This window comes from Amblyomma maculatum, chromosome 1 (genome assembly GCF_055883805.1).
Source record: "Amblyomma maculatum isolate TAMU_Amacu chromosome 1, ASM5588380v1, whole genome shotgun sequence".
Lineage (NCBI taxonomy): Eukaryota > Metazoa > Arthropoda > Arachnida > Ixodida > Ixodidae > Amblyomma > Amblyomma maculatum.
This window is the reverse complement of record NC_139344.1, coordinates 381,636,526-381,652,921: the sequence shown is the minus strand read 5'-3', so window position 1 is coordinate 381,652,921 and position 16,396 is coordinate 381,636,526. Positions and strand designations below refer to the sequence as shown.

Genomic DNA, 16,396 nt, shown 5'->3' with positions numbered 1-16,396 from the left:
ATTTGTTTCTTGATGTAACAGAGTTCAAAAGGAATAACGTGATATTTCTTTTTAACGCGAGGATTCATTAGAGCTTTATGCGGCATGCGATACGCTCACGTACGCGAATACTAAAAATTAGCCATAACTTAGCTAAGGTTAAGCTTGGATATCTCGAAGCGAAAAGCCGCTCGCCTAGCCTTGCGCCTTTTATATCTTCGCTGCGTTTTAGCCAACTCCCAAGCAACCACTTCAGGATTGGTGTTTCTGCGCCGTCCGACTATTGCTTCTCCTTCCATGGCGAGTGTCTACGCCTGTTCTGTGAGCAAGCGTGCCTTATATACCCCCCCCCCCCCCCCCCCCTTCCTCCCTTACAAATGCGCACTGCGCACGGCTGCGGCAAATGTTCAAACGGTGGCGGGGAGAAGAGGCGACGGAGGCAGTGGCAACGGCGGCCACCTGCGCCATGCGTGACGTCACTCGGTTTCGCGCATGAGCAGAAGTGGCAAATCTGGGGCTCCGGCTCACGCGAAGCGCGTTGGTGACGAGCCGAGTGAAGCTTTTTGCTTCAAAAGCTGCGAGCATAACGCAAGAGCCACCACCGCAAAGACTTGATGCTTGTGTGTACCAGCTCAATCGGGCTGATCAATGTTTTCTGTGTCCAGCGGCGCAAGCGGAGATAGGCGTATCAAATTTCCCAGAACAGGAGCACTTGATGGAAGGCTCCGACTTACGATTTTATAGGAAATAGCTTCGGGACTGCATGGCCTGACAGCAAGAGGCTGCTTGCGGGCTCGTCGCCACAACCGGGCTCCCCTTCTGTTATCGCACCTGTCCACCGTTGTCTGCCAGATATTGACGCAAAATATCGGTCGCAATGACATAGTCTTTTCGCAGTGACGCCGCGCGTATCTTTATCTCCTACCGTCCGAGTAAATCCCGAGATAGGCAAAGGAGGCGCGAATAAATGGGTGCTTTTAGAGAAGGGAAGCTTAACAGGCCGTAATGCGAAACGTTTGACGAAACTCAGTTCGGCGGGATTTGCTCGCCATTGATGCTAGCGCTGATATTCGCAAAACGTGATCGTTGGGTGCAGGATGCATAGAAAAGCACTATAAAACCGTATGCAAGAACGTTTTACATCAAATGAAAGATGCTCCAGCACACACGTGGGATGCACGAAACTGGTAAACTTCTGGACAGCACGAGGAAAGGATCCATGCTCGCGGTTCTGAACGCGCCAGTGTGTAGTGAATTTCAAGACAAGAAAGCGTTAATGCAAGACTTCATATTCTTACAGTTGTACGGAGCTCGCATGAAGGTATAACGCGCGACATCGCATGCAGTCCGGTACTGTCCGTGATTGAAAGTCGAATGTGCAAAGAACCGTAGCGATATAATAGGCAAGCTGTCAACAATTAACAGAATACCCCCCCCCCCCCCCCCCTTCCTGTCCGAACTATTTGCGATAGTATGTTTATGCTAATTTTCAGAGAGTTGAAGACTCATCGATACTGGCGGCTTCCTTCTCAACATAATCTTTCGAATCGAAGCGTAATAAAAGGGGCAGTAAGTGAAACCATGCCACTGCGGGCCATTCGCGACCCTGCTCTGATTCAAAACGTAAAGGCTTCACTGCTGCTATGGGTGGCAGCGGCCTTTTAGCCTCCGGAAAACAACACTTCACAATTGCTTATTCACTTTAAATCACCTCGTCCGACCCTGCAGTGCAGAGCAACAAATCGTCTTTGTGCTAGTAAATACCCCTGCCTTTCCGTCTTGTTTTTTTTCCAGGAAAAGTTTGAACACGCATCAACACATGAATACAGTTGCACTACCCTGTGAAATCTTGACAAAGCAGGGCATTTAATTTAGAAGCAGGCAGTACTCAATGGTCAGCTACTTCGGCGCATGCCACCTTGCGTGTTGTTTGTGGCGGGTTATCTTGTTAGCACGTGTCTGCGCCTTTTAGTAAAGCCACATGTAGTACACAATCACCTCTCATCGACATATGAGCGTGTTACCACAATTAATACTTGCACCTGTGTCTATTTGACTGGCCCAAGACTTCCAAGGGGTAAATATAGCTCGCTAAGGCATATTTGCATTAGTATTCACTGCTTTTTACACGAGAACAAAAGCTGAAACACGTTAACACTCCTGGATTGAGGGATGGAGATGCAAAGAGAGTGAGCTGCGATTACACTTACGTTTCGTTTTCGTTGCGACGAGCGGAGGTTTGGAGAAGTCTTCGTCCAGCGAAGCTGGGCTCTCGTAATGAGGAAGTGATGTCGACAGCAGAACACTTAGTAGACAATCCGGCAGGACTTTACAGCAGATGTGTCTCCGGTAGGCGACGGTCACGAGAAGAAATCGCACTAGCACAACTTTTTCTGGCGCCTGTAGTTGTTGGCATCTAAATTGTTGTTAAACTACGACTTGTAAGAAATTGCAAGTCTCCAGTTGTCACAGGCCTTCCACAGACATTACTGTTACCTTAGGTGGCAGAAAAGGTTTCATTAGCCTCGTGAACTAAGCCGTTCTCGAAAGATGTCAGGACAATTAAAAACTGGAATTAGAAAATTGCTCTAAAAGGGAAGTCAAGCAGCAACCACCCCTTTGCACCGTGCTAACCTATAGCCAGATCTCGCCAATTCTCGCGCGCTTGCCTGCGCAAGCGTGGGGCTTATCTTCAATCTTAGTTCACACATGTCACAACTACAATAACGGTGACACTTTGTATCTTTTCTTGTTCTTTGCGGTGGCGGATTGTGGTCTTTTATCTTCGATTCTTGTTCGGGCAATATTTCGCTCGATTGGTTGGCTTTTGGCAGAACGGCGCATGAGCGCGCCGCTTTGTCACCTGTTTGTCGCGGTGGGCGACGCGATAAGAACATACATGAGGGGAGGGCTTTTATTTTTTTTTTCTGCCGCGAAAAACAAATTGTGGTGGTTGAGTCAATGGTCTAATATGAAATGCATCATATCCCGAAAATAACTTTGATATGGGCTCGAAATACGTAGGTTCCGAAAGGTTTATGTCAACCAACAATTGCTAGCAGCCCCGGGGTTTAGGCAACACATGCAAAAATTATTTTCAATGTAATTTTGTGGATTTTGCACCGCGGTGCCCCGAAGACCGTTTGCTGTCGAGATGACTTATCTATATGTTACGTATTTTGCTACTTTCTTGCTTTTACCAACTGTGCTTACTTGTTTTAAGTTTTTGTCACATGTTCATTTGATCCATAAGTTTTCTTCCAATTGTCCCCCTGCAATAATGCCCATGAGGTGCTTCAAGTACTTGTAAAATAAGAAATATATATATATATATATATATATATATATATATATATATATATATATATATATATATATATATATATATATATATATATATATATATATTGACATTCTCCTTACTTTCCTAAATGCTCGGTAATTAAAGCATATAAAACATAAACCAAGAAATGAAAATAGGACCATGTTCAAGCAGTCTTCACTATCCCTGCACCCAAGATCGAAACGAGCGCGAATTCAATCGTCGCCACCGAGAACTTCTCAGAGGTAACGACTCAGCACTTTGCTGTCTGATGCTGCCTCTACCATCCGAAGCCAGCGGCGCAGGTTCTTTTTTTTTTTTCCATTCGAAGGTTCAAAAATTCGACCGCGGCGGTCTGCACTCTATGATATTCTCGCAGTGCTCATTGGTGCCTGCTCCTCCGCGTCCTTTGACAACGACCCATACCAAATACCTCTGTGTTCTTAGCCAACGTAACCACCGGAGGTCATCCGGAGGTCATCCGCGCTTGATCTTCGCTCGTTTTGAGCCCCATGAGCCATCTACCCCTTTGGGGCTGGAAGCACAGCCTTAAAACCCCGGGCAATGGGGATTTCGACCCGGCTTAGAGTCGGATAAAAAGTGAATCTTTTGTGTGTTTAGGCAGCATTTCTTTGTGATAGCAATACCGCACCAGGTTTCGGTCGTCGCGGGAAGGGCCACGTTTGACCTTGAACAACCGCAAAGAAGAAGAACAAGAACGCTCGGTCACCTACAGCTAATGCTTTCGCTCCACATTCGGTTCAGCAGCATTGAACTCTTTTCATTAATATGTGGGCTGGTAACTTACGCACTCGCGTAATACTCTTAAAGGATGAGCTTAAGTGTCCCCAATAACGTAGCATCTTACATTTGTAGGGCGTGTAGGGGAATAATGCAGCAGGCAAAACAAGCTTCCGCCGTTGCTATCGCAATACAACTAGGGTTAACCAGAGTTAAACCACAACTAATGTTTTTTCTGTATGGTGTATAAATGCGGTCATTACCTCAGAACATTTCATAATGCATTCGTATTCTAGAAGAGTAGCATGCCCCAAATAATCAACGTGTTTCTGCTGTTAGCTCTTTTGAGGCGAAAGCTTCGCAAGTCGGGTATGCACGGTTTTCACCTTGAGGGCGATATAGAGGTCAAAATTCTATCTTAAACCTGGTGGTCGCCATGTGACTTTGGGGCATAGTCGCGTAGGCCACCAAATGACTATGACTACTGTCAAGGTCAAGATCACGTGAGGTGATATCAAAGCCACGTGACCTGGTGGTCACCATGTGACTTTGCGCATAGCAACGTAGGCCACCAAGTGGCCCGTGACCACTGTCAAGGTCACGTACGGCAACGTCAAGGTTAAGGTCAAGGTCACGTGACCCGGTGGTGGCAATGTGACTCTGGGGCATAGCCACGTAGGCCACAAAGTGGCCTATGGCTACTGCCAAGGTCTTGGTCACGCAGGTGGCGTGAGTGACGTGGAAGTAAAAGGCTCTAGAGGGGCGATACGTATATAATTAGGAGCTCCCGGGCTCCTGCCTAGGTTACACTGCGCAAAATGAAGGAAGGCGAACACCCTGCATTAGTAGCGCGTCGATACGTGAAGACACGTTGGAATGAGGCCCTGAAAAGGCGGCGTGCCGAAGAGCGATGAAGAACGGTGTTTACGTTTGGAGAAACACACAAGGTGTTTAATCCAAACTTGGCAATGAGCGCAGCCATGTACATGAAGCTTTCGCTTCCCTCCAGGGATACCCAAATTTAAACCATCAGTTTTTCATTTAAAGAGAAGAAAAAAAGACCTTTCAATTACAGAAAAAGTAATTCGGAACTATTTTGGTGCATGATAACAAAACGTACCACCAATAACAAAATTTTTGCAGTCGCTTTTTTGCGCACACAGCCTGTGATGCGTTGTGTTGGCTGTGCAGCATAAATGCGACCAGCATAGAGGGAGCAATCATTAACAGCTAATCTACACTTACGTGTTCTTTGTTCGCCCTGTATATACGCCTGTTTTCTTGAATGCAGCTTTTCACCATGTAGCGTTAACAGGCGGCGCTATGGCTCAAAAGCAATCGTTTTTCTTGTACGACTACAGAATTGTAGTTATATTTGTTTGTTCGCTGGAACTGCAGAGCCCCTCTGTATCCGTCTGAAATATGTCGAAATTAAGGCTTGTTTGTGTGCCATTCTGTTACGGCTCTTAATAAGACGATTTCACGGCCATCTGATTTTAATGCAGTCTTGACAAACAGATGTAATGAACCGGATAAAATGCAGTTACTCACCGTGCTCACGACGCTTTATTCTTCCTTGAAAGCAGCTTGTGGCGGAATGAGAGCAGCAAAGTCGATACAGCTAGGCACTGCAGTCATGTAATCTCCGGAGCCGGAGGAGAGTCTCATGCACGCTAGAGAAGTCGGGTAAGCTGTTTACCCCTCTGACTGCTGTGTCAGCTCCAGCCACGTTGCCATCTTTGCTCTCAGGCCAAGACATATTCGTTAGAGAAAACATAACCACTGATCCGCGTCTACGCGACTGAACGCGAATTCTTGACCCGTCCCTCGATGTTAGTGAGCAGTACGGAAGCAAAAAAAAAAAAAAAAGATGCTCGCCCTGTAGACGACGACACCACTGAACGCATCACATAGTGCCGGGCGGGTTGCGGGCCATCAAACCTGCAGCCGGACGACAAGGCGCGAAAGCATCAGCGCCGTTTCCGCCTCGACGCAAAAGACGAGCTCCGGTCAGAGGCCGACCGATTGCAAACGGAAGTCGTCACTCGCTGCGAAGTCTTGGCAATCCCTGCCATGGGGCGCAGGTTCCTTACGCAGGGCTTCCGCTGCAGATTCTCGCCTATCTCTCTCATCTCAATCGTACTTTTGTGGACTGTCTTCTCTGGTTCTCGAAAGGCGTTAAACAAAAGACTTCACACGATGGGGCGAATCCCGGGTTCTCTCATAAAGTCACCATTTTTCAGATATGTCTGCTGCATCCCGATCTTAATCATTGTTTATTTCAACTAAATATTCTAACGAAGTGCAGAATGGAGAAAAATTCTTTAATGAAAGACATAGAATCTATCCCGCATTTATAATTTGCTGACATGGTACTCTGCGTAAGAAAAAGAAAACAAAATGCGGAAATTGTTCGCGGACAAATTTGTGCTTTTTCAAACTCTTGGTTGACACTTAAGCAAACCCTGACGCCAGAAAGAGAATTTCTAGCAGGTTAGCATGCTTCTTCAAAATGTTTATATTCGTTTTGAATAATCACAAATGCGATGAGGTGAAATGATTGAAAATTTCCAAGGCACGCGAAGAAAACTGATGATGATTATGACGACGACGATGATCACGATGATGGTGGTGTCCTCAGTCGTAGACGCACATACCCATGGCGAGGGAATGGCGAACTTTCAAAAAAGTGTTTTATCACTTTATCTTCTTCTGACTTACCACACTCTGAAACAAGCATTAATGTATCGATAGAGGGCCCGGCGTTCACGTACTTTTCTCGATCTTCCTTACATTACCTCGGACCTCGTCAAACTAACCCATTTTAGCGGATCGCCCAGAGTGCCGTAATGACAATGATAACCTCGTATTAGCGAAGCCTTGCTCTGCTTCCGACCGCCATAGAGTGTGGCACGTCCCAGTTTCCTCCAGGCTTTCGAGAACGCTGCGCTCTCCCTGACTTATGGCTGGTCATTTCCTCGGCACTTGAGTTATGATAACGACGCCTGGCGGTTTGGCCCATTGACAGGAACGGAACTTCGGAACATTGTGTCGCTGGCTCGTCCTTGGAGGAAGAGGCAAGTAGCCCAACTGTTATATCTGGACTACAACACGCCTCTCGTGTTGTATATGATGTACTCCGTAGAAAGATTTGCTGAGTTATCGAACCTTCAGGGTACAGTCTTCTGCGACGAAAATGACGTTCTTCGTTGTTGACGGCCACTGAAGCTGCTGCATTGTCTTAAAATTCATGTTTTTTTTTTTTCGGTCGCTTGCATTACAGACACGAGGTGAGTATACGTAATAATGCAAGCATGCAACATTACTGCGCAATTTGTATGTATCATATATAAAAGGCTGTTTTCATCATCACCATAAGGTTATTTTTTTCTTTCTTTTCATCTCCCGCCTAACACAATGGTGACGTGTGGCGAAAATGGGGTTATTTTTCACAACTGCTGAGAGTACCTTCACAGCGAAAATCAGCAAAACACTCTAGATAATTTGTGTCGTGTTTCTTTTTAACTTTTTTTTTCTACTGTGGTCGTACGAAGTCGACCGCGCCTGCCTCACACAATGCACAGAATATAGCCCAAATCATCATAACCATCATCATCATCGCTTGTTCTCAGCCGGTCTCGATGCCTGAATGACGCCACGGAAATGCAACGATGCTGCAGTGGCTCAGTAAGTGCACTCTGATTTTCCTGATTACCTTTCGCATGAGGTGATAACTCGCCTTCTATGTCTTGCGGCGTCTGAAAAACACAGATTAGGACTATTTCGACTTGACAGGGCCATACGGCTGGATAGTTATCACTTCCATTGCCGACGCATTTGTACAGCGGCATCAGTGTAAGGAACATTCCCCGACATAAATGGTGTCGGCTTAGTATAATCTGACCATTGAAAACTTTATCCTCCCTTTCTTCACCTTCCTCAAATTGCGACAGCGTTCGGCCTATTGTGCACAAAACGTTTTTTTTTTTTTGTACTTTCGTCACAATTCTATAAGCGGTGAGCAACTGTTGTCACGAAAAAGGCAGCTGACTTGGGGAAGGACCGCGGCTTGGTTCTTCCTAAAACGTTTTTTCTAAAACCTATGGCGTCTCCCTAACGGGCATTTTATTGATTTCATGTGTCATAATTAAACCAACTCTACAAATATAACGGACTGTTTTCAAATCTAATTTCAAACCCTTATATTTTGAACTTCGCTTATCCTTTCACTTTATTATTCGCGTATCCTTCAGCTATTTTCCTGACCCTTTCAGTAGGGATCTTTTTCTGTTGAAAGCTGCTCTGTCGCTGCATTAAAACACTGCTGGTATTACTATGGGCCACTCGTTTAATGAAGTGCCACAAATATATTTTAAAAGCTCTTGATTAGCATAATTTCAGCGCGAGTTACTACTACCTTCTAATCAGTGCATACAACGCGCCGCTTGCCTACCAGGACAAGAAGCCAAAGTGCAGCTGGGTGTGGACGCTGACTTCAACCTGTTGTCTGGCGGCCATCGTGATGGCGGTGGTCATTTACTTCCGAGACCAGCCCATCGACGGCGAGGTGTACCCCGGCTACACTGCAGAGAGCGCTTCCTTCAACTCGCGATTTCGATGGCCCCGAAACGGAGCCTACCGGATGAGGCCGACGGCCAGCAACCTGATCCTCCAGCCACCGGAGGGCGTCTGTGCCAGGGCGTTCGGCGGAACGAACGGCACCGCCTCACCAGAGAGCTTCCTGGTAGTCGTACACTCCGCACCGCACCACTTCGAGCACAGGTGGCTCACGCTTCCTCGCATATGCGACGCTAATATTCCGAGGAGGGCTCGAACATAGCTTTTAGAATGGGGCGATATGTGAGAATGAAGAAAAAATCACGCAGACAGTGAACGGCCGAATCCAGCCAGAATTACAAAGTCCAATATGGCAAGGACACATTATATGGTTCAAGGATGCTCTGATCAGTTGTTTTCTTGCGGGTAAAAAAGCATTCATTGCTCATGGGCACGAAATATATCAGAACGGCTGCCATCAGGAGAGAAAGAATGCATGCCGCTCAGCTTGGCGGCATTCAGAGCCTCCTAGCTGTTGCAATTATGTCAAGGTAATTGTAATGTTTTCTGAACGGAAAGAAGATACTTGTTGAGATAACACGTGCTGAGCTCAAAACTGAGAACATTACATTTCGCTAGGAGTTAGAACGAAAGCAGATGTTTAAAAAAATAATCTTCTTCACTTGTTTGCTTCCGGATAACGGGACATTCACGACAGCTAGCTGAAAGAAAAGGGAGGGAGGAGGGCTATTATGCTCTTTAATGCCCAACCAAATCTCGCGGTGTCGCGATCATCATGTATGCACGCTCATGGAAGGCTGTCTTAAGTGTTGTTAGCGTTTCCAGGTCTATTTTAGTTTCGCCAGAGCTCTAAATGTTGCCATTTATGTGGGTTAGGATCGTATCAACCACCGTGGTGTCCTCAAAATTGATACGATAACCGAAGACCTCGGACTACTTAGCGATCGCACTGGGCTTACGGCACAGGTTGCTGACATCGTAGTTGAAGGGGCGAACATGGTTTAATAGCAGCACTTTGGCTGCAAGCGGTCTGCTCTTAAAAAAAATTGACGTGGGCCCGAGAGGGCTGGCTTTCTCCTTATTAAACCTTTTTTGTTTTGACATTTCACGTTCTTTTTTCTCCCATTTGCATTCGGAATAGCCGAATCTCGGCTGAAATCTCCAATCTACGTTATTTTTATTTGAAACCTACAAGTCTCATTGAAGCGTACGTGCAAAAAATTGGCTTCGTGTGAAACCATTGGCTCGCAGCAAGGTACTTTAATCCTGGATTTGAATGTTAAAAGAGCTTACACTCTTTGTGATAGACAGTTACCGCGTTTCTCCTAGCCAACAGGTGTTGCGGGCTCTCCTGGCGACCAAAGACTAATTGCTTCCGTAAATAACGGGTACTCTCATTTTCATCCTCTCCCCCGCAGGTCCGCCATCAGAGCTACATGGGCTCGAGACGCGGCTATGAGCTTTGGTAGAGGCGATGGCAGTGTCGACATCGTGGTGCTGTTCGCCATGGGCAAGCCCAGCCCTTCTCCGCGTCAGCAGCAAACCCAGGTCAGAATCGCCAGTGAAGCGGCGCTGCACCAGGACATAATCCAGGGCTCCTTCCCTGGCACCTTCAGCGCCTCGCTTCCGCTCAACGTGATCATGCTAAAGTGGATCTCCGTCGCCTGTCCTCAGGCAACGTACGTCGTCAAGGTCTCCGACGACTCCTTCGTCAACGTGCGGCGGCTCCGCGAAGCTCTCGGAGCGACCAGTGTACGTAGCTCGGTCGTCTACGCGCACATCTACCGGAAGCCTTCGGTATGGAACGGCCACAAGCTGACCTTCGTCAGGGACAACATCTGCTTGGCGTGCGGATACGCCATGAGCGGAGATGCGGTGGTCGGATTGCTCAACCGCACGCTCCGTGGGGGATACACGAGTGTCGAGCACCTCTTCTGGAGCGCGTCTCACGACCGTGTGTCCCCACTCAGGCTGATTAACATGCAGGCGTTCTCCACCACTCGAGGAGTCGGCTTCAGCCCTTTCCCATGCGGCGTCAGGGACGCCATAGCGAGCCATCACTTGAGCGCCGACGACATGCACCAAGCCTGGAAAGTGTTGCATAACGATACAGCGGCGTGCGTGGATACTCACGCGGAATCCAAATATGGAAACTCCGTATAACGTCCGGAGTTCACGTGAAATACGGCCTTTTGCACGGGGACAGTGCTAACATATCGTACAAGCAGCAGTGTTCTTCGTGTTTGCGATGGTGCCAGACCATCGTTTATTATAATTTATAACGAAAGTCAAATCTTCAAATTCTCGTGCGAAGTGCATATTAATATGAACAGGCAGTATAGCGCGACCTCGTTTACAATTCATGACGGAGCCTTTAATTACGAACATTGTGCTTAGAAAATTATTTAAAAAAAATTTAAGTAACCCCCTCTGCAGCTTGTGAAGGTCCAGACGGCACGTTCAGAATACCATTGGTGTTTAACGTCAATATATGGAAGAAATATGGCGTGAGCTTGGGCTTCCACAAAAAAAGTGTGTATGGGCTACCGACACTTAGTAGTTTTGCTATGCTTCTGACGAATCGCACCTGCTTCTTCATAAAGCTTAAGTATTCTTTCTGTCTTCCAGTCTCGTGTATTTGTTCAATGTTCAAACATTAACCGACTAATTTTATAAACACTGCCTTATTTGAATTTGCTTCAGCCACTGGGCAGCTCGCGTTTGGGGCAGCTTTCTTTGATGTTGGTAGTATCGCAATTGTGTGTGATATTTAGTCAGGCAGTACAGTTAGCAAAGTACAGAATCGAGTTGTTATAACGCCGACAAATTTTTTAAGCGCTCTTGCCGTTACACTAGTGTAATTAGGTGTATTGTATTTTAACTGTGCTTCTGCTTGGCAAAAAGGTGCGTTTACTTTGTTAATGTTTGTCGTCGTCATTATTTGCTCTCCTGCGGTTAGCTTGCTTCGGGATGCTCCACGTTTGATGTACTTACCTCATAATTTGGTGCGCTAAAATAGAATTAATTGGCCATTTACGCCTGAAAGATATTTGAAGTTAAGTTTTTAGTAACATTCGTTTTGTCTCAAAGAAGCTAGAAAGATTATAATTGGTTGCTAAAGTGGGACTCCAGAAGTGTACAAGGAAGTTTCTTCTATCGCAGTAGTTATGGTACTTCACAGCTCCCGTGACAGCACAACTTTTTGCATTGGTGGCTACGGATAAAATAAATAACCTTGCTTAAGCCTGCTGAAGTGTGAACCAGCTCAAAACGCGGCATCTGCCAAAATTTTCCCAATGTGCGGATACGATATATTTGTGCATGTGTATAGATATATTTGTGCACAGACTGATATGAAAGTATACTTCTCTACCCTGTATGTGCCATCACTTGTTATAAACTTCATCTTAAAGGTGATTTTCACTAATCCAATCAAAAACAAACTTAGTTTCGATGAAAAGAAAAATTTATCAATTAAGAAATATATATATATATATATATTTTTTTTTGGGGGGGGGGAGGGGGGACGCTTTCTTAAAATTCACCATCGCGTTTTTCAAATAGACGAATTTTTTTTTTTTTTGCGGCTAAAGTAAAAGGTCTAATTGATAGATGTGTTCCATGCCGCACTAATATTATTCTAACGCCGCATAGTACAATGCTCATATCAGCCATATTTCTGACATGAAAAGTGTTTCTATCGTTTATCTAAAGTGTGTCATACGAACACACACTGTGTGACATACAAACTTGTTTCTTAAACCTATTTCACCGCTTTAAATTGCGCAAAACGTTTCTCTTTCCACGATACTTTGAAACTATCACCCGCCAATTGTGACGCATATTTAACCCTTCTTCTGACAACGCAATTCCATTGCACGAGTCCCGCGACCGACAGGTTTAAACAACCAATGTGTGCCTTTACCAAACAATGCATGCGTAAGAATCGCTTTCCCAAAAAGCTCCCAGTCCTGTCTGAGCTTCGCAGAAATTGTTCGACTGGCCGAAGATGCCGCCGGAGTCCAAGAACTACCGGCCTGAAACTAAGGCGACTGTCCCACCTTCCGGGTCTAACTCCCGAAGAGCGGGATAGTCACTCTGTTGGACGAATAAAAGTTCTCTCTCTCTCTCTCTCCCAGTCCTGCTTTTCAGAAACATGTAGCTGGTGTTCCAGAACATATTAGGGCGAAAGCCTTTAATGCTTCATACTGCCGTGAGCATTTGTGTCCGCTCTTTTGAGAGCGAGAGTTACAAATAAATTAATAAACCTTGTCTCCACCGGAAATCGAACCTCCGAACCTTGGACCCCTCACCGAGCGTTTTACCACTGTGCCACGTCCAGGATCGTGAAATGCTGTTCATAATTCCGCTTCTACAGTGAGAATGTTAGCCGGATTCCGCGAATGACAAATACTGCGCCTTTCCTTTCCTCTAAAGTAATTATTGAAAGCCTGTGAACTTTGATGCGTTCAATGAAACGCTGGTTGTGTTCGACAAGGGGCTCGCGATGTACCGTCACGACAGGTCATGACGTCACCAAACAATGACACGCGTGCCGGGGGCGGGGAAGAGGACGCCCATTTCCGATGGAATTAAAAGTTGTACAACAAACCAACCAATGCGTATACGAAGCTGACCCCGCAGGGCGTTCGATCCAAGCGTCCGTGCGGCGACATTCATTCGCCGCTTCATCGAACGCCGCAACACTGCAAACAGAAGCAGACACAGATGCCTACGGGGCGTTAGTACAGCAGGCATAAGCGGCGTTTGAAATTGATTTTCAGGACAGAACTGGCTCAGTGTATGTCACAATTCTCCGCGGACACATGTACCGCGTCACAAAAGAAGTGAGGAAGGTAGGAGTGAAAGACGAGAGGGAGATAGATAGAAGTGCCGTAGTGGAGGGCTATGATCCATCGCGCTAAATTAGTTTTCGCCTCATCGCACTTAATTCGTCCAAAGTGCCCTCTGGAATTTTTGTTAATTATTATAGTATATAACTCATCTCCTGACTTTAGTCGGTCAACTCAAATTCTTCAAATATACATGAGCATATAGTTATGTCATAATCAAAAGGAAGTATTTTAGCAATTTCTTAGCGCATGTACCCTACCTACTCCAATGAGAGACGAGAAGATGGATAAAAGAACTTTTTGTTGGGCTGATTGGTAGCCCATCGTTTTAACTATATATGTAATGGCATACATATACGTGTTTTGTGCACAATAAATCAACTGTTAGTGGCACTCAGTCCCGTTTTGTTTTCTTGTGTGTGTGCGTGTGGTTTTGGCGATGGATCCTGTTCGTAATTCGAGCAGCAAAAATAAAGCCAATATTGATCCTCCCGCTTTTCTAACTGGTGCATGATACAGGTTCCCAGAATATATCAACTGTGAAGGCCTGACAGATTTCCTTGATTTTCACTTGTTCTGTACACCGACGCAGCGTGGATTTGTACCGTTGTGAATCTCAACCAGTATATTTCATTCGTAAACAGGAAAGGAATTTTGGGCTAATCTTTATTCGCTCTCGCTGGCTACTTATATATAGGTTTGTGTTAGATCATTTTTCAAGTTGGGCCGTAGATTAATACTTCGTAAGCTAACGCCATAATGACATTGGTCCTTATCTTTCTACCAGTCGTTCTACTAGTCGTTCGCATTTCGCAGTTGGTCTCAGACAACAGGCTTCATTACTTGCTTTTTTTTATGTTCTATCTCAGGGATGCGTACTAGAGCGACACTGACCCTGTTTTGTTTCTGATCACACTTCTCAAATATCGTTTAACAATCACCTATTTGCCAGTGACTGAAATATTTTTCGGGAAATTAAAGAATGCGATTATCTTAACCTTCTTTGTGCCCACCTTACTACTACTGCTAACTGGCGTGACCTCTGCGTAATGAAACATGGTATCAGTAAATGCAAATTCATACACTATTTTAACAGAAATCTTCTAGAACCCGTAAATGAATAAAATACCGGAATATTTCTTTCACCCTCTCTATGCAAACCAATATCCGACAGTTTATAATTATATCGTGGAGGTGCACTAACAAAACACAGAAAATATGACACAAGATACATGCGCGAACTTACAACTAAACTTCATTTTCATCTTCGACAAGAGCAATGAGGATGAGACAAAAAAACAAAACAATTACAAAATAAACAAAAACGAAACCTAAAGTGAAAATTACCTTAGCAAGCATGTCATATGCTTTTAAAGGTGTTTTTGCTTCCAGTTTCACTTCTGATTGTATTTTTGTTTGTTTGTTGGGTACTGCTACAACCACATCAACCCCATAACGTCGCAGTGGCCTTCGTTTTCTTGAATTTTTAGCCACACCCAACAGCTCCAGCAGTAATGTATAAGTGCGATGCAACACAATATGAAAATATTTACGGGAAAATATGAAAGTAGTGCATGGACGATATACTACGAGCGAGCCGCAATCAGCACGATCAAAACAACATACACAATTGGTCCTCTTCGCGTTCCATGCGCGAACGCGCCTCTTCGTCCCCATCAGTCTTCACTCGTGGCAATATTTACTGCTTTGTTTCTATATTAACTCATTCACCTCTTCAAAGCACCTTCGGTCTCTAGGGCTATTGTTAATAAAAAAATAAATAACGTAGCGTATTCTTGCACATGACACTTGCGGTGCCGAGCCGACGATAGAGCAGCCAATTGCTACAATCACAGCTCATTTGCATCTTCACTTCCCCGGAACTACATCAAAATAATATTTTTATATCAGAAGGAAGTTCTGGATTTCAGATATGTGTTTCAGACTTGAACCTAAGGCACTGCTACGATACGTTGTCCCACGTGATACACTAATTCGCCTTCGATCGATGATTCTTTTCAAATGGAGCAAAAACACAAAAGAATTCATCGGCGCGTAGCGTGTCTTTTTGGATGGAGGTTTTCGTGTTCCGACCTTATTATGGCTTGCTCTCTCCATTAGGGCGCCACGCCTGCAAGAGTCATTGTGACATTTTCGCTATCAAGTGGGTTCAAAAACGGCCTACAACGTTACCGTCTTGATTACCAATTTCACGCTTACCCATTTCGGCTCAAATACAAGGTTCGCGTAGAGACGCGCATGCAGAAAGCAATGTACGTGCTAATTCAATAATTGAGTATGCACCAACTCCTGACAATCTCACAACGCTAATTTTTAGCTAGTCACTTTTATAGTACAGCAACCTATTTGGCTCCCACGCGAAACTCGTTAATTTAATTTCTGGTGTGTCTGCCACGTGTCTTCTGCGGAATCTCTGAAATGCCCCTAGAAAGCCGAACAATAGGGTAAAGCAGGAGCAGATTTTAATTTCCTTAATTAGAAGAAGGCATGCCCTTTGTGACAATTCCTTTTATGTGATAAAAAATTCAATTATGCCTGCGCTCTCTACCAATTGTTGAGATGTGAATAGAAACGCAACTTGTGAATGAAGTAGAATATAAGTAAAATGCCGCGTTAGGTTTGTTAGCCAACACCGCATTTAGTTCCTAATGAATTCATTGTGTTCATAAGAAAGCTTAGATATGTGATGAATGGTAAGTAGAATTGATTTAGCTAAAACAACTTATCTATTACTTTTTGAAATCATTGTATGGAGCCTAACTCGATTCTGCTGTCATCTCTTTTATATGTCTCAGTACTCATCATAGAAGGCTAACCAGTCGAAGTGTGTGAAGGCGTTTTTAACACATAAGTGACGCTACGTAGGAGCAATTGCTAGCAAAAAAAAAAACAAACAAAAAAA

The 16,396-nt window shown here is 45.0% G+C and overlaps 2 protein-coding genes across 2 annotated transcripts in view; one reads left to right on the top strand and one right to left on the bottom strand.

Annotated features, from left to right (window-relative positions):
- Window positions 1-10,827, top strand: part of LOC146208374 (beta-1,3-galactosyltransferase 5-like) — a 32,126-nt gene extending 21,299 nt beyond the window's left edge. The window contains exons 2-3 of the mRNA XM_084597166.1: window positions 8,499-8,824; window positions 10,039-10,827. Of these exons, the coding sequence (XP_084453292.1) occupies window positions 8,499-8,824; window positions 10,039-10,783 (1,071 nt within the window). The 3' untranslated portion in view covers window positions 10,784-10,827. The remainder of the gene's footprint in view (window positions 1-8,498; window positions 8,825-10,038) is intronic.
- LOC146208373 (uncharacterized) overlaps window positions 1-16,396 on the bottom strand; it is a 157,557-nt gene that overhangs the window by 47,294 nt on the left and 93,867 nt on the right. The gene's annotated exons all lie outside the window — the stretch shown is intronic.